At 38.6% G+C, this 22,940-nt stretch overlaps 1 protein-coding gene and 1 pseudogene across 2 annotated transcripts; both read right to left on the bottom strand.

Moving 5' to 3' along the window:
- Nucleotides 1-39: 39 nt before the first annotated feature.
- TPBG (trophoblast glycoprotein) lies at nt 40-3,284 on the bottom strand. 2 transcript variants are annotated; one of them, XM_034991163.1, is made up of 2 exons: nt 2,646-2,690; nt 40-2,368 (listed from the first exon to the last, which is right to left on the bottom strand). In XM_034991163.1, the coding sequence occupies exon 2, from the start codon at nt 2,029-2,031 to the stop codon at nt 772-774; it is 1,260 nt and encodes a 419-aa protein (XP_034847054.1). In that variant the 5' UTR covers nt 2,032-2,368; nt 2,646-2,690; the 3' UTR covers nt 40-771. The 2 variants fall into 2 exon arrangements, 1 of the variants encoding a protein (XP_034847054.1); XR_004676634.1 differs by lacking the exon at nt 2,646-2,690 and adding an exon at nt 3,089-3,284 and having other exon boundaries at nt 2,283-2,368.
- A 16,083-nt stretch (nt 3,285-19,367) lies between these two features.
- On the bottom strand, nt 19,368-22,048 carry LOC118001041 (annotated as a pseudogene).
- Nucleotides 22,049-22,940: the final 892 nt, after the last annotated feature.

The following is a 22,940-nucleotide window of genomic DNA, read 5'->3' as shown; positions in this document are numbered from 1 at the left end:
TCAATTACCATCAGAACCAAGACATCATTGCCCCAATTATTTTTTTCAAATAGCAAACTTGAACACAACTGTTAATTCTTTTAAGAATCTTTATTGAAATTTTTCTTAACAATTCAGTCTGTTGGATCTCAATGCAGTTTATAAAAAAACTTCAGTATAGTTTCATATAAACTGCAACCAAAAAAGTAATTTACTTTGTCAAAGAAGTTATCTGAAGTTGCAAGTTATTTTTTTGTAATAGGTAGGCAGTAAAATGTAAGCATGCTCTCGGATGCAGGTGCTCCTGTGTACTATGGAGTTACTTTGAAGAGCTTGCTAAGATCTGCAGGCAGTTTATGGAATGCATTTATTTTCTCCACAATTTAAGTACATGAGAATAAAACCGATATTTATGAATAAAGTATTTTTTTCAAAAAAGTTGAGGCAGCTTCTGTTGAATGCTATCTGTGTGGGCACACTGGCTACACCTCGAATTTGTACTAAGAGAAACAGCCAGGAGTCCACGGAGTTCATGCTGAAACTTGAAAAATCTCTCCATACGAGTTGAGTTCCAAGAAAAGGATAAAACACTATGCACAGTTTTTCATCGTCTTACATTAACAAGACACACCAAGAAACTTCACATAACAAGGGAGCAAATTCACTTCACTGCTTTCGGTCAAGGTCAGTGGTGTCCATAGTGGAGGGTGGAAGTGGAGCAAGCCTAGGACAGAATAAAGCTTAAGTCTACATCTCATGCACAGCTGTCCTTGTTCTGTCCTCGAATGTTTCTCAGACATCCGAATTAGAACTGAGGTTGGTTAACCTGGGGTCCGCGTTGATTTCATATCTGTAGTGATACCCTTCCATGTGATCCCTGCAGGCATCTCTGATGTTATGCATCCACTTTTTTATCCCCTTGCGGTTCAAATACAAAACCAGTAGGAAAATGGCGCCTATCAGGGCTAAAACAATACCTAGGAAGACGTAAGAAGTCTGCAGGGATGGAGGGAGGATAGGGTCACATTCCAGGTGGGAGCTGTTGAGTTCCAAGAGGGCCCGATTCCTCATTTTTTCCGGGAATGCACAGGTGAGCTTGGCTTTGCCCTGCACTACCTCTGTCTCCTTGAGCCAGGCCACCATGTCTGCCATGTGACAGTCGCAGACCCAGGGATTGTTGTCCAGGAAGACCCTGACGTGGGGCAGGCTTTGCAACTCTGCCAGGGTGCCATTGTGAAGGACCTTGAGGGCATTGTCCTCCAGGTGGAGGCTTTCTAGGTGTGTCAGGTTGCGGAAGGACACGTAGGTTAGGCTCACCAGAGAGTTGTTGCGCAGATCCAGGTGCCGGAGGCCGGGTAGTTGGGTTAGTACGTCCCGAGGCAAGTACAGGAAGTGGTTGCTGGCCAGTTCTAGGCGCCGGAGCCCGCGAAGCGCTTGGCCGGCTCGTAGGGCAGCCGCCACCATACCCTCGAAGCTCCGGTTCTGCCGCTCGTCGTCAGGGGGCACGATGTGGTTCAGCATCAGTTCCACCAGGGGGCTGGGGGCCGAGAAGCTGGCGTTGCTACCGGAGAAGGCGAAGGCGCTGAGATTGACCAGCGGGTTGTGGCTGAGGTCGAGCTGGCGCAGGCTGGGCAGATGCTCGAAGGCGCCAGCGCACACCTCCTCCAGGCTGCTGCCGCTGAGGTTGAGGGCGGCCAGCTCGGCCAGCGGCGGCCGGCGGGCGAAGGCGCCGGCGGGGAGCACGGCCAGCTGATTGCCGGTAAGGAAGAGGTTGCGCACGTAGGAGGGCAGGTCCGCGGGCACCTCGGTCAGGTTGCGGTTAACGCATTTGACAGTGCGCGCAGCCTCGGAGCACTCGCAGGGCTGGGGGCACTGGCCCGGCAACGGGGGCTGGGCGGACACCGCGGAGGCCAGGAACGACGCGGAGGAGGTGGAGGGCGCCGAGGAGGTGAGAGAGGACGAGGAGACCCAGCCCAGGAGGACCAGCGCCAGCCGCGCCAGCCGCAGCCGCCCGTCCCCGGCGGCGGGGCCCCGGGAGCACCCCCCAGGCATCGCGCGCGGCTTTCCCCGGAGCTGGGCTGGGACGGCGCCCGCTCCGAAGGCTCGGGAACTGGGTCCGGAGGGCGCGGGTCGGCCGGAAGCGTCTGGAGAAAACTTTCCTCTCGTGGGAGCGGAGGAGGGCCGCCGCAGCCGGAACTTGGCTAAACCCCTCGCCACCGGGCGTTCCCCTCCCGGGGTTGATTCCCCCGCCCCTTCCCTCCAGAAAGTACGCACGCCGGGTCGGGACTCAGCTCCGCGCTCCTCCTCCCGCTCCTCTTCCTGCCGCGGCCCCCGGGTGGCACCTCCTTGCCTCTTTTGTTGGCGCCTCGCGCTTGATCCGCTCCGGGACCTGGGACAGGCGGGAGAGAAGCGTGAGGAACGGCGGCGGCCGCAGCTCCCCGAGTGCGGGAGCCGGACTCTCCAAGCCAAGTCGTCCCCACTTGGTTCCCAAGACCTCCCTCCAAAAGTCCGTCCAGGTTTCGCCTCCCCCAGTCCCACGCACATCCTTACCCGGGAGAGGGGCGCGCGGCCCGAGACACCCAGCATAAAGTCTGCCTTCTGCCAGGCCCACACTATATATACCCTTCCAGCCTCCCGCCCTCCTCCTTTCCCGATCAGATTCGTACCCCGAGTCTAACTTCTCGCTTAATCCCCCGCGCCTTCCCGACCAAACTTCTCACTCTCGCAGCTCCTTTCCCCCACCGCCTCCGCTGGCGACCTGCCTTCCGGGGTCTCCGCCCCCGCCCGGACCTCTCCCGGTCCAGGTTTGGATGAGAGGGAAGTTTCAGGTTACAGGAGTCTTTTGATCTCCTTTGGTACCTTCCCGGATTAGCAGGAAGTGGAGGAACTTACAGCTGTCGCCGCCGCCCGCTCCCCCGGCCCCCGGCCCGCGCCCCCGCGAGCCCCTCCGATTCCAGAGGGGGTTCGAGTCATCTCCAAAGAGGAGGGGAGAGGCCGCGAACAAAGCGGCTGTGGGACCTGGACCTACGCCACTCTCCCTCCAGAGGATGGGAAGGGGCCGGCGCTGCCTCCGGGTTTTCGCCCTCGCCGCTTGCTCCCCACCGCTCACCTCCGCACCCGTCACCTCCGGAGACAACCGAGTCCCACCAGAGTCTCGGCGACTTCTCGGCTCCGCGCTGCGGGCGCCGACTCTCCTCGCACCCCAGCCGCTGGCCCAGCCTCCGCCGCTGGGAAAAACCAACCCGGGGGGCGGGGGAGAGCCAGGTCTGCCCGAGAGATGTCTCCCGCCGCGCCGCCAACCTTGGCAGCCCTCGGTAGGGGGATTTAAAAAAGAAGGCAGAGGAGATCTGGGCCGCGCGCCTCCTCCTGGTGGAAATTAACAAGGAGTGTGCCGGAAAAGGTGAGGGAATTCCTTTCTCTCCCCCCCCCTCCCCTGTATCCTTTGGTGGGTCCTCATTTTGCCTACTGTGTTTACCTTGGACAGGAAAACCGCTGGTGAATCTCGTGGAATTTACCCTGATTTGGGCACCTAGGGCCGTAACAAAATAGATTTAGGAGTGACAGAGCAACGCGAAGCACCAGCATCAAGAAATGAGCAGAAAATGTAGAGCGGCAGCGGCAGAAACGCTCAGCAAGCTGCAGGGGAGCTCCGGAAAGTCTTCCCACCAAAGTGATTCCTTACATGCCAACTTGAGGTCTCGGTGTAATTATGCGTCCCCACCTGTCCCGCCCCCGCACTTCTTGGATAGTTACGGAACTTGAGAACCGAGAGAGCCAACTTTAAGGAGGGATAAAAGGATTACTGGAGAGGAGATTCATTCTTGATTCATTAGCTTTTCTCCTCCCCAAATTAAAAGCAGAGGGAAGAATAAAAAAATAAAAATAAAAATAAAGCAGAGGGAAGAAAGAACACAGCAGCCAAAGCATCTAGAAAGAAAAGGCAAATAGCAATGACTTGAGTCACCCAGAAAAGCGGATGTGACAACGGTGTGTCAGCGCAAGTTACTTAAACTGGGAAAGCCTACGAGGTCGGGTGGCGGATGGGAGGTGGCAGCTCTTGGAGGACGGAAGTTTGGTCCAGAAGTCTATCCTCCCAGGGGGTGCCGGGTAGGTTGGGTAGGTGGAGAGGATGGAGTGGGGAAAGGGATAGATTACTTACCTGGAGGAGCTGTTATATCAGAGGTTTTGGGTCCTGAAAGCTCCACCGTTGCTCTCTCAATAACTCTGTATCCCCAATAATTTTCCTGAAAGGGTGAAAAGGTGCTGGTATTCCAGGTCTTCATTTGAAAATTCTCTTCATTTGTGAGAGAAAATGGCAAATAGAGGAAATAGTTGGGGAAATTAAATTCTGGAAGGTAATATAAAAAAGGACCAAATGAGGAATGCTGAAGTTTGTGCCTGTGACATGGGCCTTTAGCTTGAAAGAATGCCCCAACTCTCAAGCCGATGCCTGATGACTTTTGTGGAAAGAGATAATCTCCACAGTCAACAGCAAAAATGGCCCAGACAAGACCTAGAGGGACTGGAGACTGCCGAGATTTGCACAAAAAGCCAGTTTTGTTAATTTGTATCTTCATGGTTATCTTCTAAGTTTTTTTTTTTTTAATTTTTAAAAGTGTTTTGCAACAAGAATATGAAACACTTTGGAAAAAATCTCAAAAGCTATAGTCATGTTCTGTATCTGTACTGGGGTAGTGGTTACATAAATCTATATGGGTTAAAACTCATGAAACTTTATACACCAAAGAGTTGATTTTACTGTATGATAGTTTTTAAAACAAAATTAATTACTCAGGGGAAAAATTGTAGTAATGCTTTGGCATGGTATTAATTCTGGTTCTGATCTAAAGAACAAGTACTCAAGGAGAATAAGAAGCACTTTAGAATTTATAAAGATAATATGTATTTCTCATCTGATCCTCAAATCAACTTGGCAATATCCCTATCATTAGCACTACTGTCTTGTTATTGATGTTATTCTGTTTTACAAATGAAAAAACTGGAGTTGTGGGCCAATAATAACTAGCATTGACTGAGTGTTCTTTCGCCGGCTAAGCCCCGTGCTGATCGCTTTACAGAAATTACCTCCTGTACTCATTGTGCCAGTATTCAGGTAGGTCCTCTGAATCCAGTTGTACAGACAAGAAAATTGAGGTCAAAAGAAATTATGTAACTTGTTTGAATGAGTGGTGGATATGGGGACCAGGCCCAGATTTGTCTGTGCCTCCGACATAGCCCACGTTCCACCTCTAGCAAGGTTCAGGAGTTTGTGCAGTCCCGCTCAACTGCACTTGTGCAAAACCAAAGCCTCACCCCTGGTTCTCTTTCCCCCTTTCCTCTTGGCAACTGGCAGCTGGTTATGGCTGCTGAATCAGGACCCAAAAACTTGGGGTCATTTCTAGCTCCCTCATTTACTGTGTGACTTCTATATACCTCTCTTTCTTATTCTGTAAAATAGGGCCACCTAATAAAACTTTAAGGCATTTCCATTGGAATTGAGATAATATATGTAACACACTTAGCAAAATTGCCTGTTATTATTGTGCTCTCCTGAACTACTCTCCCTCTCAGGATTTATTATGCAACCACTGTATATCTTTAAGTATGCTAATGATAGGAGTACAAAGATGAAGAGTTTATAGTCTCCTTAAAGTAGAATTGCCAGAATTCGCAAATAAAAAAAATACAGAGCATCCAGTTAAATTTGAATTTCAGATAAATAATGAAAAATTTTTTAGTATATGTATGTCCTGTGTAATATTTGGGGTGTACTCATACTAAAAAGAAAAAATCCATTGTTTACTTGAAATTCTAATTTAACTGGGCATCCCCTTATTTGATCTGGCAACCAAGGAACTCATAACCTGGTGGAAGAAATAGACACAGAAACTAAAGCTTTCAATGTACAGCATTGACTGCAATTTGACATGTGTGTATCTTTCCAATCTTCTCTCTCGTACATATTTTACTTCTGTTTCTGCTATTTTTATATGAATGGGATCATAGTATATGCATTATTCATAATTTTTCTTATTTTAGGACAACCACATATCATTCTATGTCCATAACTATAGGTTTGCTGTCTTCTTTTTTAAAGACCACAAAATATTCCATGCTTTGAATTATTTTACCACATTTTTTTAATTGCCTCATTGAAAGACATTTAGATCAGTAACTACTTTTTATTTATTTATTTATTTATTTATTATTTTAAAAATTTTTTTAAAGATTTTATTTATTTATTTGAGAGAGAGAATGAGAGACAGAGAGCACGAGAGGGAAGAGGGTCTCAAAGGGAGAAGCAGACCCCCCGCTGAGCAGGGAGCCCGATGTGGGACTCGATGTGGGACTCGATCCTGGGACTCGATCCTGGGACTCGATCCTGGGACTCCAGGATCATGACCTGAGCCGAAGGCAGTCCTTAACCAACTGAGCCACCCAGGCGCCCCAGTAACTACTTTTTAAAGAAGTTTCCTTTGAGTGAGAAAAGCTTACTAGAATCCATTCTATTTTGATTGTTTTAAGCATTTAATGATCTTACACTTGATCTTAGCCAAAACTTGCCTTACTCCTGACAGCTTGAAAAATTTTTGTGTGAGTTGCTATTTCCATGCTCTAGAGCAGGACAGAGGATTTCAGAGCACATTTGGTCCCCATTTATTCTTTCATTCCAAAATGAAATAAAAGGAGGATCTGAATGTCCTAATGGAGAAGAACCAATTTAGTGTATTTCAATAGGTCACTTCGTAGCCTCCACGAAAATGTTTCGGTACTATCATTTATTTAGATTGTTTCTACAGGATCCACTTTTCTTCTCATGACCCAAACGAAAGTCATTAGTAAGTTGTTGAAATATTGCTGTTAAGTCCTAGGAAGGCAAGGAATAACATGTAGTTAAAAAAAAAAAAAAAAAAAAGACGACTGATTATGGCCACCTTCATGAGGCAGAGGGAAGCCAAGTAGTCCAGCATGGACAAACATTATTTAAGACTACTTCATTTTGGTCTCTGCCTTAAATTAGCAAAATAATTGATAAAGGTAAATCCTCTCAAATCTGAAAAATACCTAAAGCAAAATCAAGTATTGGTGAATAACATCAAGCACATATATCATCAAACCATGAACCAACACTTAAAACCAAACAGTCAACATGAGGTTATATATATCCACTCAAAGACAAAAAAAAATTTTTTAATTGTTAATGAAAATAAAACTCTTTTCATGAGCTGATTTCAAATCACCTTAGAAAGAAGTGGGCTTCTTGTCTAAGATATATAAAGAAGGTAAATTAAGTAAATAAGTAAAGCTAAATTAATTAAGTAAAGCTAAATAAATCAAGTAAAATATCAACTAGGATTGGGTCAAAAGGGGACATTTTTTTTCGTGAGTCAGTACAGTGGGGTTTGAGCTAGTAAAAGGAAAATATAACAAAGATGTTTCCAAATTTATTGGAGTTTAAATAAATACTAAAGAAAGAACAAGATAAAAGGCTGTAATAGATGGAGAGTTTAAACTGGTTGGAAATATGTGATTCTTCAAGGGAAAATATTGAAAGAGAAATAAATTACATGGTAATCTGTAGAACTCCAAAGAGCTAACATTATAGGATCATTCAACTTTAAAAGTGTTTCACTTTTTCAAAGCTTACCATATGGCCTCCACCCAGTTGATGTTTTGGGGGTACAAAGATAGATAGCATAAAAATCCCTACTGTCAGATTAAACTCACGGTCTAGTGGTGGAGGCAGACTATCTAACAGTTACAAAACATGGCAAGCACCAGGGTCAGGGGCACAGTGAGGAGATTGTCTGGAGAAGGCTTCACTGGGGAAGCCATGCTTGAATAACGTTTTGAATTCTTAGTAAGAACTCATCAGACCAGCTATGGGTGAATTGGTGGAAAGACTCCGAGACCTTGTTCAGTTCTAGAGAATACAAGGGGAAGAGTACAGCACATTGGAGGGAGTAGTACAAGGTCAGATTTGAAATATAGTGGGATCAGATTTCTTCCCTCCATTCTAAAAAGTTTGACTTCATTCTATAGTGCCGGGGAGCCTCTGACCATATTCAGCTGGGAAATGACAGGACCAGATGTGCATTTTAGGAAGATCACTTTTGCTTTCTGTTTGAAGGATGAAATATGGGCAGAGAAGACTGAGGACAGGGAGAGAATTTGGGAGATCCAAGTGCTAGTTGTTGCAAAACCCGACTAAGTAGTGGTAAAAGATTGGCAAGGCAGGAACAGATTACATAGACCAGTGGTTCTCAACAGGGTGACACTATCTCTGGTGAACATTTTGGATATCTGTGGAGGCATTTTCTGGCTGTCCCTGTGATTGACATTTAGTGTGTAGAGGCCAGGGATATTAGACATCCTGTAATTAGAGGGATAGTAATATGCAATGAAAAGTTTTTCTGCTTCCCACATGACATTCAAATACCCATCTAGACATTCTTGTAGATGAAAAACCAGATTACAATCATCTCAGCCTAGAAACAACTCCATTTTACATTGAAACTGCAAATACTTATAGTATGATTTTAATATACACTGAATTTTCCAGGAATGCAGCTGCCATGTTCATTGAAGGAAGAATATATATTGCTTTGTTTGGAACTTCACAAAATTATTTCTGACAGCTCGGCCACTCATGCTATTTGAGTCACCAATACAACCCAACTGTATCAGTTTGCATTTGTAGTTATTGCATCCACAGTGAATCTTACTTCAAAATGTCTAATAGAAAGAAAAATTATTTTCACTGTTTATTTGAATATTGGTCTACTTTCTCTTAAATACTAGACTATAAATAGGTGGAAGTATATTACCACCGCATTAGGTCTTCTAATATAGTTATGCCCAAACATTTATAGGTCATTAATATTATTTAATGTTTAATTATTCTCCTTTTATTTCTCTTTTATATTATAGTTAATATAGTATATACTTAAAATGTATGTGTGAAGGTAAATTTTATGTAAAGGGGGCTTCATAAAATATTTGTTTTAAAAAGGAAACGGTTTTAAAAGGGTTCAAAACATCATATACAAATATTTAAGAGCTAGACACTATAAGTTGTGGTGACTTATTCAGTATGGAGGTGAGAATACAGACATTTATCATTCTAAATATTATAACGTTAAATTTCTATATTTTCAGTGATGTCCAGGAGAAATTCTAATAATTCTAGAATGAAGAGTCAAATTTGGCTGTAAGAAGCTGAAAAATACCTAGAGTAAAGGATAAAATAGTGAACTTTGTTTAAAGAAAAATCTACCTTATTTGGTTGAAATTATTTTTTTCAAAGGAAATTATGATATTTAAATCAGCGATATTACCTAATACTCTTTTTCTAATGTACAGTAATTCAACTTTGAAGGTGACACTGAAGTTTTTCCATTTCTCTAGTCCTTGCCCAAACTGGGTTCTAAACCAAAACTGGAATTCAGTCAAGAAATGGGAGCAGTTGCAATTGTAGCCATCATCCGAATTCAATTAATTTCAATTAAATTTAATACAGTTCAATAAATGTTTATTAATGTGCCTTTTTTGTGGTACTTACTTTGTCTTCCAAACAGAGCCACCTCCAAAGCCAGAAATTCTCCTTTAAAAAATTTCAAATTCTGGCAGATTGACAGACAATCTATTGCATGTCCATGGCAGAGGTTCAGCAGACAGACTTGGGCCAAAGCTTGGATACATGATCCACGCTTCTCTAATGTATTTTATAAGTCTTATTCAGTGAGCTAAAGTACATAGGTTAATAAGTTGCCTTCTAGAACTGCTTGAAATATTTGAAGCCAGTAAGTGAATACGTATCAGATTTAGTTTAGATCCCCATATAAAAGCCCAAGAAGAGAGGACTAAATATATTGTGTATTTTGGAATAGAGATTTATCACATCACCTTGGCAGTGGAAAAAAAAAAAAAAAAGGAAGTTAAGAGTTTAACTAGGGAGACAAAATCAAACCAGTGTCAAATCATATGGTCTGAGCAGTGTAGATGATGGTAGAAAAAAGGATTTGGGTGCAGAGTACATGCCAAAGGATGCCTGTACTGAACTTGAGCAAAAACTTTTTGGAGGGTTGTTTAGCATCAAGAAGTACTTGAACCCAAGAAAATTTATGTGATGACATTCGTGAAGGGATGATATCCAAAATAGTTTACAATCAGTATCGTGCATGAAAACATGGACTAATAAGTGTTCAATAATCAGACGGGGTGGCACCTGTAAGCAACCAATAGGACTTTGTTGGTACAAGCTGCCTGAATGCAAACATATATAGGAGATAGATGATAGATAGATGATAGAGTTTTCTTATAATCTCATCAACTACACACCACAGTATGGGCAATCACTCTAAAATTGTTCCATGATTTCCAAGCTTTACCATACGGAACTGAAAACTTCTTTAAAATAAGAAAATAACCAGTAGTTATGAATAAGCTGAATTTAGTCATAATTTATTAGATAATTTTGAAGTATATGATGAGTGTTTCTATGCACTCTACTGAGAACTGAGAATGCAATGGTGAATAAAACAGGCAAGGGCCCTGTTTTCATGAAAACTTACTATTTCCACTAGTTTATTAAATCAATTATCAGAAGTATGGGAAATCTAGTTTTCTTTTTTAATTGAATGTAAATATTTTGTTATTAAATATAGAAAACACATAGTGTAACAAAAACATGTATAGTTACTGCTCAGCTTTATAAATCCTAACATTTGGTTTCTTTTTCAATTTTCTTTTGCATATAATTAAAGTGCATAACTTGGTAAGTTTTGACTTATGTATACACCCTTGAATAAGGAAAATGAACATATTTATCACCCTCAAAAGTTTCCTCATGACCTTTACTAATCCGTCCATCTCACATTACCTCCACCCAAACCCATCCTCATGCAACCATTGATTTCATTTCTGTCACTATAGATTAGTTTGAATTTTCTGGAATTTTATATAAATGGAATCATAGAGTATATGCTCTCTTTTATCTGGCTTCTTTCACTTGCATACTAAATTTGAGATTCATCCATGTTATTATGAGTATCAATAATTCATTCCCCCCCTTTTTTTAACTGAGTAGTATTTCATACTATGGATATAGGATATTTTGTTTATTCCTTTACCTGTTGATGAATATTTGGTCTGTTTCCAGTTTGGGGCTATCACATATAAAGCTCTGATAAAAAAATCATGTTCAAGTCTTTGTGTGGACACATGCTTTTGTTTCTCTTGGGTAAATTACTGGAGGTGGAATGGTTAAGTCATACTGTAGATTCATTTTTAACTTTTTCAGGAATTGCCAAACTGGTTTCCAAAGTGGTTATACTATTTTACATTACCACCAGCAGTGAAGATTTCCAGTTAGTCCACATCTTTCTAACACTTGACATGGTTAGACTTCTTAATTTTAGATATTCTAAAAGGTGTGTAGTAGTATCTCATTTTGCTTTTCATCGGTCAGTGATCTTAAGCACCTTTTAATGTTCTTGTTTGCCACCTCTGTATCTTCTTTCATGAAGTGTCTGATCAGTTCATTTGCCCATTTTCTAAATTTGGCTGTTTGTTTTCATGAGATTTTTTTTTTAAGATTTATTTATTTATTTGAGAAAGAGAGAGAGACAGAAACAGAGTGAGTGAGTGTGTGTTCGGAGGCACAGAGAGAGAGGGAGAGAGAATCTCAAGCAGACTTCACACTCAGCATGGAGCTGGATGCAGTGCTTCATCCCATGACACTGAGATCATGACCTGAGCCGAAATCAAGAGTCCAACGCTTAACTGACTGAGCCACCCAGGAGCCCTATGGGATTGAGTTTTAATTAAGAGTTCTTTACATATATATTCTAGCTATCAAGAAAGAATAATAAACTAGAGCTGTGCAGCTAGACAAATACTGCTGAAACTCCCAATTTAAGGGAAAAGTAAAGAATCCCACAATCACTTAAGTAAAAAAATGGCATTTTTAAAGGAAGAAAAATCTAATGATTTCAGAATTTTTTTCTGCTCTATTAGTTGTTAGAAGAATTTGGAGCACCAGGAAAATCCTGATTTTTTTTAAAAAAAATTTATTTATTTTTAACATACATAATTCATTTAAACAGTTGAAAAAAAGTAACAAAAAGGTATACAAGAGAAAGTCTCTTTCCACTCCTCCTGTCCCTCAGCTATCTGGATAACCTATCCACAGGCAACAAACTTTTATCAGCTTTTCTTGTGTATCCTTCTAGTCATATCTTATGCACATGTGTGCAAATTTACTTTCACAAATGATTGAATACTTCACATTGTTCTGCACTTAATTTAACTGAACTATAAATGTCAGAGACTATTCCTATTACTATAATAAAGAACTCTTTTATGGTTAGATGGTATCCATTGCACAGTGTATTATCTATTTATTGCTGTGTAATAAACCATCTCAAAACTCAGTGGCTTGAAACAATTCTTTACATGTATAGCGTATGCACCTGCAGGATCGGATAATCTGAGTTGGACCTGGTTGGTAAACTCTACTAATCTGGGCTTGCTTGTGCTTCTAGAGATTGACTGGTGTCCCAAGATGAGTGGAACAGCCTTAGCATGTTCTTCTCTTGACAACTGTAGAAGCACAAGAGAAGGCAAGCCTAATCCAGGTAAGTCCTTTTCAAAATATTGTTGGCATCACATCTGTCAATATGCTATCAGCCAAAACAAATCATGTGCTAAGGGCCCAGAGCAGGGAATTACACCCCATCCACAGTGGAAGAGCACTACAAAATGACACAGTAAAGGGCGTATATAGAGGAAAATCTAATGAAATGGGGCTATTGTGCAATCTACCACAAACTGATGTGACTTAATTTATTTAAACAACCCGATATTAGAAGGTTTTCTGCTCTTTGCTATTACAAACAGTGCAGCAATGACTAATGAGTATATACGTCATCTTTTACATTTACCAGTATATCTCTAGGGTAAATCCTTGGAAGTGGTTTAAGGATATGGGCTTTTGTGATTTTGATAGGTATTGTCAAAGCACTGTTCAGAGATTATTGTAACAATTTATATTCTCACCAACAGTGTTGGGACTGTGTTACCAATTTTTCATCCTTGCCAACCTCGCATATGAAAATGTAATCTTTGTATAGCTCTAATTTGTCTTTTTGTTTAATTATAAGTGAGGTTGACAATTTCTTTATATGTTTAAAACCCACAAATACTTTCTTTTTAAATCCATATGTTCATATCTTTTGCCCATTTTGTTCCAGTGGATTTTTTTCTTTTTCTAATTGATTTGTATGTATTGAAGAAATTAGCACTTAATTTTTTAAATTAAGGGCACTCAAAAACAATAATTCCTCTTAATTAAGAACAACAAACAGGGCGCCTGGGTGGCTCAGTTGGTTAAGTGACTGCCTTCGGCTCAGGTCATGATCCTGGAGTCCCGGGATCGAGTCCCGCATCGGGCTCCCTGCTCGGCAGGGAGTCTGCTTCTCCCTCTGACCCTCCTCCCTCTCATGCTCTCTGTCTCTCATTCTCTCTGTCTCAAATAAATAAATAAAAAATCTTAAAAAAAAATAAATAAATAAAAGAACAACAAACAGAATCATAGACCAGCTAGTTCATTAAAGAGAGTCAGTGAAAGAGAGAGCTAAGAAACCTTCTAAGGTCAAAACACATTTCAGAGACTGACCTCAAAAACTACCCCTGCTTGAATTTGTTAATTTAATGTCTTAGTCAGCTCAGACTGCCATAACAAAATATCACAGATTAGGTGACTTAAAAAATATAAATTTATTTCTCACAGACTGGGAAGTCTAAGATCAAGGTATTGCCAGTGTGGGTTACACGCTGAGGCCTCTTATATTGGCTTGTAGGTAACAACCATCTCTGTATGTCCACATGGCCTCTTTGTGTACAGGCAGAGAGGAAGCCCTTCTTCTTTTAAGGACACTAATATCATCATGGGAGATCCACCCTCATGGCCTCATCTAAACTAATTACCTCTCAAATGGCTTAACTCCTAATACTATCACATTGAGTGTTAGGGCTTCAACATGTGACTTTGATGGGGGTGGAGGAACGCAAGCCCCCATAACATTTAGTTAATTTAAAACTTTATTAAGTAAAGAAAATAATTCATTTTAATTATAAAAGGTACTATAAATGTATGCCTCTTATTTCTTCTCTTAACTGATTTAAAACACAATTGTATAAAATACTATATATATAATTGTATGATTGGACCAGAACATATAGAAATATAACATATTTGCCAACAATAGTACAAAGAAGTTTGGTGTTAGCAAAGTCTTGTTGGACTAAGGAAATGACACTTTTTGGTAACTTGAATCCATGGAACATATGTAGAGAACCAAAAAGAGTAAATAATAAGGTTAATATAACAAACTCTGTAAATAAAACTTGTTTTCTTCTCTTTACTCAGCTTAATAGACATAAAATTATACAAAGTAATAATTATAACAATATATTGGTGGATTAGTTATATATATATATATATATAAAATATATATATAATAAATGCATAACAATAATAGTCCAAAAGAGAGAATAGAGTTGAACAGAAATAATGTTTCTGTATTGCACTGTAATTAAGTTTGTATAAACCTAAAGTAGATTCTGATGAGATGTATATAGTAATCCCTAGAGCAATTATTGACAAAATAATTGACAAAAGTACTTTTAAAATCATGAAAAAATAATTACAGTAATTAAAGTATAACTCAAAAAAATTTATTTAATGCAGAAGAGGGCAGTAGGGGGAATAGAAACAAAAAAGGCATGAAACAATAGAAAGTAAAAATTTAAAAACTAAAATAGCAGGCACAAATGCAATTATATCAATTATAACATTAAATATGAATGGGTTAAATAATTTGGTCAAAAGGCAGAATTGTCATACTGGATAAGAAAACATGATCCAGCTATATGGTGTCCACAGAAGAAGCACTTTATATTCAAAGATACAAATAGATTGAAAGTAAAAGAATGGAAAAAGGTATATCATATAAACAGCAACCACAGGCTAATATAATATAATATAATATAATATAATATAATATAATATATAATAATATTAAACACAGTAGACTAAAATGAGAAATGTTACAAGATATAAAAAGGATGTTCTGTAATGATGAAAGGGTCAATCTACCAGGACATTATAATTATAAGCATATATGCACCTGACAGTGGAGCCCTAAAATACATGAAGCAAAAACAAATTGAAAGGAAAAATAGAAAACCTGACAATAATAATTGAAGAATTCAATACCCCCTTTCAATAATGAATGGAACATCTGAGTAAAATATCAACAAAAGAAATAGAAAACTTGAATAGTATATGCAAAATAGACCTAACAGACATATATAGAATACTCTATGCAACAACAGCAGAATACACATTTGTCTGAGTATATGGAATATTCTCCAGGATAAACCACATGCTAGGCTATAAAACAAGCCTCAATAAATTTAAAAGGTTTGAAAATGTAGAAAGTATTTCTCTGATCACAATGGACAGAAATTAGAGATTAATAACAAAAGAAATTTGGGATATTCACAAATAATGAAGAAGTTAGACACAACATAACTAAAAAACCGATGGGCCAATGAAGAAGTCAAAAGAAAAAATTAGAAATTACTTTAGGATGAATAAAAATAAAGATACAACCTACTGACAGTTAACAAGTGCAGCTACAGCAATTCTTAGAAATTTATAGCTGTAAATGCCTGTGTTAAAAAAAAAAAAAGAAATAGCTCAAACAGTGATCTAACATTCTACTTAAGATACTGGAAAAAGAAGAATAAATTAAATCCAAAACAAGCACAAGGGAGAAAATCATTAGGACCAAAATTAATGAAATAAATAAAAAATAATAAAGAAAATCAACAAAATCTACAGTTGGTTCTTCAAAAAGCTAAACAAATCAATAAAGCTTTAGTTAGACCAAAAGAAAGACTCAAATTACTAAAATCAAGAATGAGTGCAGACATTATTACCAACCATAATTTCTCCTGGGGGAAAGTGGGAACATGTGAGTGAATGCCCAGCTTCCCTAGCCATGCAGGATGTTGCTCAAGAGGCACACTTTTTTCTCTTCTCACTTAAACTACTGAAGTGATCAGCAAGACCAAGGGTTGGCAGAGGCTGGGAACACAGCAGCCAGGGCTCCAAACTCATTAAAGGGATGTCATTAACCACTTTTTCCTATTAACTGACTTGTGAACTCCATCAGGAATCCTACCCCCAAGCCACTGGGAACATCTTGCCTGTAGACCCCCACAGCTGACCCATAGATAACCCCATCTCACCCATACCTCTCACCATCCCATCCCCCAGGACCAGCTCCCAGCACATGCTTCCTCAGACAGCAAAAAACAGCCTTTGAAAACTACTAAGTGCAGAAAGCCAGCCTGACTCTGAGATTGGGAGAATGCTCACAAACTTGAGCATTTCAGGCTGCCACTCTAAGGAAAACAAATAGGAGACTCTCAGCACCCAATACAGTTTTGCAGGATCAAGAGAGGACAAAGAATCTTAAAAATTCCCCCAAGAGGGAACATGTATGGAGTGGGCACATTCATAGAAGACATCTGAGAAAATACGTTCAGAGTTCCTAGCTGGACTGTGACCAATATAGATATCTACTTCCTGAAGCCAGTCAGTAAAAACTAGAGGAGGTAACTGCTTCTTCAAATGAGAAGACAGCAATGCAAGACTTCAAGAATCACAAAAAAGCAAGGAAACATTACATTACCAAAGGAACATAATTATTTTCCTGTAACTGACCACAAAGAAATGGAAATCTATGAATTCTCTGACCAAAAAAAGAATTTTCAAAATAATTGTTTTAAGGAAGCTCACCAAACTATAAGAAAAAACAGACAACTTAATGAAATCAGGAAAAAAATACATGAACAAAATAAGAGAGCCAACAGAAATATTGAAATCATAAAAAAAAGAACCAAGCAGAAATTCTGGAGATGAAGAATGTAATGAATGAAATGAAAATGCAATGGTAAGCATCAACAAGAGACTTGATTAAACAAAAGAAAGATCTGTGAATCAAAGACAAGGCATTTAAGATTATCCAGTCAGCTGAGAAAAAAGAAAAAAAGAATGAAAAAAATTAGTGAACACCTACATGAATTATGGGACACCACCAGAAGAAACAATATTCAGAATCCAGGAGTCCCAGAAGCAGAAGAGAGAGAAAAGGGGACAAAAAAGCTAATTTAAAGAAATAAGGGCTAAAAACTTCCCAAATCTGGGCAGAGATAAGACATCCAGGTATCTGAAGTTCATAGGTCCCCATACAGATGAAACCCAAAGAGGAATTCACTGAAACACATGATAATAAAACTGTCAAAAATCAAAGACAAAGAGAATTTTGAAAGCAACAAAAGAAAAGAAACTCCACTCATACAAGGGAACACCCAGCAGACTATGATAGGATTTCTCAACAGAAACCTTGCAGGGGCACTTGGGTGGCTCAGTTGGTTAAGCTTAAAAAAAAAAAAAAGAAAGAAAGAAATCTTGCAGGCTGGGGGAGAGTAGGATGATATATGCAAAGTGCCAACATGAATACTTTGAATACTTTGCAAAGCTGTCCTTCAGAAATGAGGAATTTTTTTTAAAGATTTTATTTATTTATTATTTGAGAGAGAGAGAGCACAAGGAGGGGGAGGAGGGGGAAGCAGACTCCCCACTGAGCAGGGAGCCCAACATGGGGCTCTCTCCCAGGACCCTGGGATCATGACCTGAGCTGAAGGCAGGTCAACTAATCAACTGAGCTACCCAGGTGCCCCCAGAAATGAAGATTAAAGACTTTCCCAGACAAGCTAAAGCTGAGAGAGTTCATCACCATGAGCTCTGCCTTATAAGAAATGCTAAAGGGATTTCTTAAGCTGAAATAAAAGGACACTAATTAGTAACATAAAAACATATGAAAATATAAAACTCATTAGTAAGAGTAAATATATAGTCAAATTCTGGAATACTCTAATACTGTATTGGTGGTGTGTAAATTGCTTACCTCCAGTATAAAAGAAGACAAAGGTATTAAAAATAACTGTAGGTGCAATAATTTTTAATGGATATACAATATACAATATGAAAAGATACAAATTATGGCATCAAAAACATAAAATGGGAGAAAGAATAAAAGGGTAGAGTTTTTGTACGTGATCAAAGTTATGTTGTTATCAGCTTAAAGTAAACTGTTACAAGTTTAAGATGTTTTATGTAAGCCTCATAGTAGCCAAAGCAAAAGCCTATAGTAGATTCAGAAAAGATAAAGGAATCAAAGTATACCACTGCAGAAAATCACCAAATCACAAGAAAGATAGAGAGGAAGAAAAGAACAAAGGAACTACAAAACACCCCCCACCCAAAACATTAACAAGATGGCAATAGTAAGTCCCTAGCTGTCAACAATTAACTGTAAATGAATTAAACTTCCCAAAGGACAGAGTCACTGGATAAAATAAAAATGAGATCCAACTATGTGATGCCTACAAGAGACTTATTTCAGCTTTATAAACACACATAGGCTGAAGCTGAAAGGTGAAAAAAGACATTCCATGCAAATGAAAATGAAAATGAAAAAAGCTAACTTCTATCAGAAAAAAATTAGACTTTAAGTAAAGAACTCTAACAAGAGACAAAGAAGGTCATTATATAATAATAAAGAGGTCGATTCATCAACAGGATATAACATATATGCACCCTCATTGGAGCACCTAACTAGATTAAACAAATTTTAACAGATTTGAAGGCAGAAATAGACATTGCAATAATGGCTGTGGACTTCAATACCCCACTTTCAACAATATATATAGATCATCCAGACAGAAAATATAATAAAGAAACATTAGACTTGGACTACACTTTTGACCAAATGGACCTAACAGACATATACAAAATACTCCACCCAGCAGCAACAAAATACATTTTCTTTTCAAGCACACATGGAACATTCTCTGGACTAGCTTGTATGTTAGGCCACAAAACAAGTGTTAACAAATTTAAGACTGAAATCATACCAGGTATTTTTTCCAAACACAATGGTATGAAATGAGAAATCAGTAACAGGAAGAAAGCTGGAAATTTTACAAATATATGTGGAAATTAAACAATGCACCTCCGAACAACAAATGGATCAAAGAAGAAATCAAAAGGAAAAACAAAAAATATATTCAAACATATGAAAATGGAAACACAACATACCAAACTGCAGATAAGCAATTCCCCCCCCCTTTTTTTAGGATGATACCAGGATGTTTTTACAAAATTGCTGCAGGAAAACATGATTAGCAGCTAGCATCCTTTGGCTCACTGTGCTAAGCAAGCAATTCCAGCACCAACTTCTCAGAGAACCTTACAGCTGAGGAGTATAGCGGAGGTCTTTTTTGCCAGATAGGAGCACGCACCTTGGTAAAGACTCCTTTAGGGAAAATTTTTTTGGTTACCTCTTCAGGGATAGTTGGAAGGACCATCACACCGTCTTCATTCCTCCAATTAACCAGGGTGTCAACTCTCTTTTCCAATGTCAGCTTGAAAGAAATAACTACTTTGAGAATCTCATCAAAGTTCCTCCCAGTGGTAGCTAGATAGAGAATGACAGCTTCAATTTCTTATCAGGATCAAAAATAAACATTGCACAAGCTGTCACAGGCATGCCCTGTTCATTCTTCTCTGCTGGGTCCAAGCATGCTCAACAGGATAGTAAACTCCTGATTCTTATCATCAGTGATTGGAAAAGGTAACATTTCTGTGGACTTCTCACCATTGTAAGCATTGATACCCTTGCTCCAGGCAGGGTGGTCTTCAACATCATCTATTAAAAGAGTAATCATCTTTAACATTCCTCTTGGTAAATTCTGGTGCCAGATTTGCTGCTCTGCCAAGCTTTGTAGTACACACTGGGGTTAAGTCTCCAGCCTGGGAAAAAAGAATGCCCCATGTGACTCTCAGGGAGTCATGAAAATGGATGTGGCCAATGATAGTATTGGCCTCAAAGTTGGGAGACTTATCCCCAATAAGGGGTCATCCAGCCAAAGCAGCAGCAGTGATGTGGGAGGATAAGGAGGTACAACAGCAGGTGCTACCAGGCAGCTGGTTCTTTTGATGGAGGTCAAAAGCAGTTCTAAGAGGGCAATTCTAAGCAGGCACTAAATGCCTAATTAAGAAAAAAGGAGTATTTCAAATCGACAACCTAAATTTATACCTCAAGGAACTAAAAAAAAAGAACTAAGCCCAAAGTAGCAAAAAGAAGGAAATAACAAAGATGAGAGCAAAAATAAGTGAATTAGAAACTGAAAACCAATAGAAAAGATCAATGAAATGAAGAGTTGTTTATTCAAAACATAAACAAAATTGACAAGCCTTTAGCTAGACTAAGAAAAAAAGAAAAAACAAACAAAAAAATAAAAAATGAAAGAGGAGACATCCAACAAGAGATGTAACAATTGCAAATATCTGTGTACCCAACATTGGAGCACCTAAATACATAAAGCAAACATTAGTGAAAATAAAGAGAGAAATTGATGGAAATACAATAATAGTAGGGGACTTTAATACCCCACTTACATCAGTGAATAGATAATCCAGACAAAATCAATAAGGAAACAATGTCTTTGAGTGACACATTAGACCAGATGGACCTATCAGATGTATACAGGACATTCCATTCAAAAACACATTCTTTTCAACTGTACATGGAACAGTCTTTGGAATAGATCACATGTTAGGCTACAAAATAAGCTTCAGTAAATTTAACAAGATTGAAATTATGCCATACATATTTTCTGACCACAACAGTATAAATTTAGAAATCAATCACAAGAAAAAAATTGGAAAAAACACAAACAAATGGAAGCTAAACAACATGATACTAAACAACAATGGGTCAATGAAGCAATCAAAGAAGATATTAAAAAATATATGGAGACACATGAAAATGAAAACATAATGGCCCCAAATCTTTCAGATACAGCAAAAGCAGTTCTAAGAGGGAAATATATAGTGATACAGGCCTACCTCAAGAAACAAAAAAAGCTCAAGTGAAAAAACTAAACTTAGACCTAAAGGAGCTACAAAAAACAAATAAAATTCAATGTGAGTAGATATAAGGAAATAATAAAGATCAGAGCAGAATGAAATGACATAAAGACTAAAAAAAAAAAAAATCATTGAAACCAAGAGCTGTTTCTTTGAAAAGATAAATCAAATTGATAAAGCCTTAGCCAGACTCGTCAAGGAAAAAAAAAGAAAAAGGACCCAAATAAATAAAATCAGAAACAAAAGAGAAGTAACAACTGACACCACAGATATACAAAGGATTGTAAGAGAGTGCTCCTAAAATATTATATATGCCAACAAATTGGGCAACCTAGAAGTGGACAAATTCCTACAAACATACAATCTACCAAGACTGAATCATGAAGAAATACAAAGTCTGATTAGATCTATAGTAAGGAGATTGAATCAATAGTCAAAAATGTCCCAAGAAAGGAATAGATGTCTTCACTGGTGAATTCTACCAAACACTTAAAAAAAGATTAATGCTAATCCTCCTCAAACTCCTTAAAAACTGAAGAGGGGAGAACATTCCAAATCATTTTATGAGATAGCATAGCACTGATACCAAAGCCAGAGAAAGACACTACAAGGAAAGAGAATTCCGGGTTAATATCCATGATGAACATAGATGAAAAAATACTAACAAACTGAATTTAACAGGACATTAAAAGGATCATACATCATGATCAAGTTAGAGTTATCCCTGGGATGCAAGGATGGTTCAATATACACAAATCAGTAGATTAACAAAGTGAAGGATGAAAATTGTGTGATCCTCTCAATAGATGCCGAAAAAGCATTTGATAAAATTCAACATCCTTTCATGATAAAAACTCTCAAAATATTAGGTAGAGAAAGAACATACCTCCACATAATAAAAACCAAATATGACAAGTCCACAGTTAACATAACAGTGAAAGTCCAAAGACTTCCTCTAAGATCAGTAACAAGACAGGGGTGCTTTTCTTTATTCGCCATATTCTATTCACTATATTACTGGAAGTCCTTGCCAGAGCAACTAGGCAGGAAAAGAAAGGCATCCAAATCAGGAAGGAAGAAGTAAAAATGTCCCTATGTAGATGACATGATCTTAAATATAGAAACCCTTAAAGACTCCACCAAAAAAATGTTAGAGCTGCTAAATTTAGTAATGTTTCAGGATACAAAATCAACATATGAAAATCAGTTGTGTTTCTGTATACTAACAATGAGCTATCCAAAAAAGATGTTAAGAAAACAATCCCATTTACAATAGCATCAAAAAAAAAAAAGAAAAAAAAAAACCAAAAAACTTAACCAAGTATTAACAAATTTAACCAAGTATTAACAAATATAACCAAGGAGGTGAAAAACCTGAACAATAGAAACTATAAACATTACAGAAAAAAATCGAGGAAGACATAAATAAATGGATTGGAAGAACTAATACTGTTAAAATGTCCATACTACCTAAAATGATCTACAGCTTCAATGCAATCTCTATTAAAATTCCATTGGCATTTTTCACAAAAATAGAATAAACAATCCTAAAATTCATAGGAAACCATCTGAAGATCCTTAGGGAGCTATAATTGTGTTGGATGTGCCCTAATAAAATTGTGAAAAATAGGCAATAATAATAGCTAAGATTTTTTTGAGTTCTAGGTAGTGAGCATTTTTAACAAGTTTTCTTTTATTTATTCTTCATAATCCCATCCTGAGGAAGGCACTATCATTATTATTGTTTTATAGATAAGGAAAATAGGTTGCAGAAAGGTATATTGTCTAACATCACAGTAAATGGTGGAGTACTTACACTCCTGCAGACTGATACAAGAAGCTATGCATTTAATTGCTAGGTAAAGAGTCATCTAATCATGGTAGACTTGAG

This window comes from Mirounga leonina, unplaced genomic scaffold (assembly GCF_011800145.1).
Source record: "Mirounga leonina isolate KUSES-001 unplaced genomic scaffold, KU_Mleo_1.0 Mir_53, whole genome shotgun sequence".
Classification (NCBI taxonomy): domain Eukaryota; kingdom Metazoa; phylum Chordata; class Mammalia; order Carnivora; family Phocidae; genus Mirounga; species Mirounga leonina.
The sequence above is the reverse complement of the archived record's forward strand: the minus strand, read 5'-3'. Positions and strand labels throughout refer to the sequence as shown.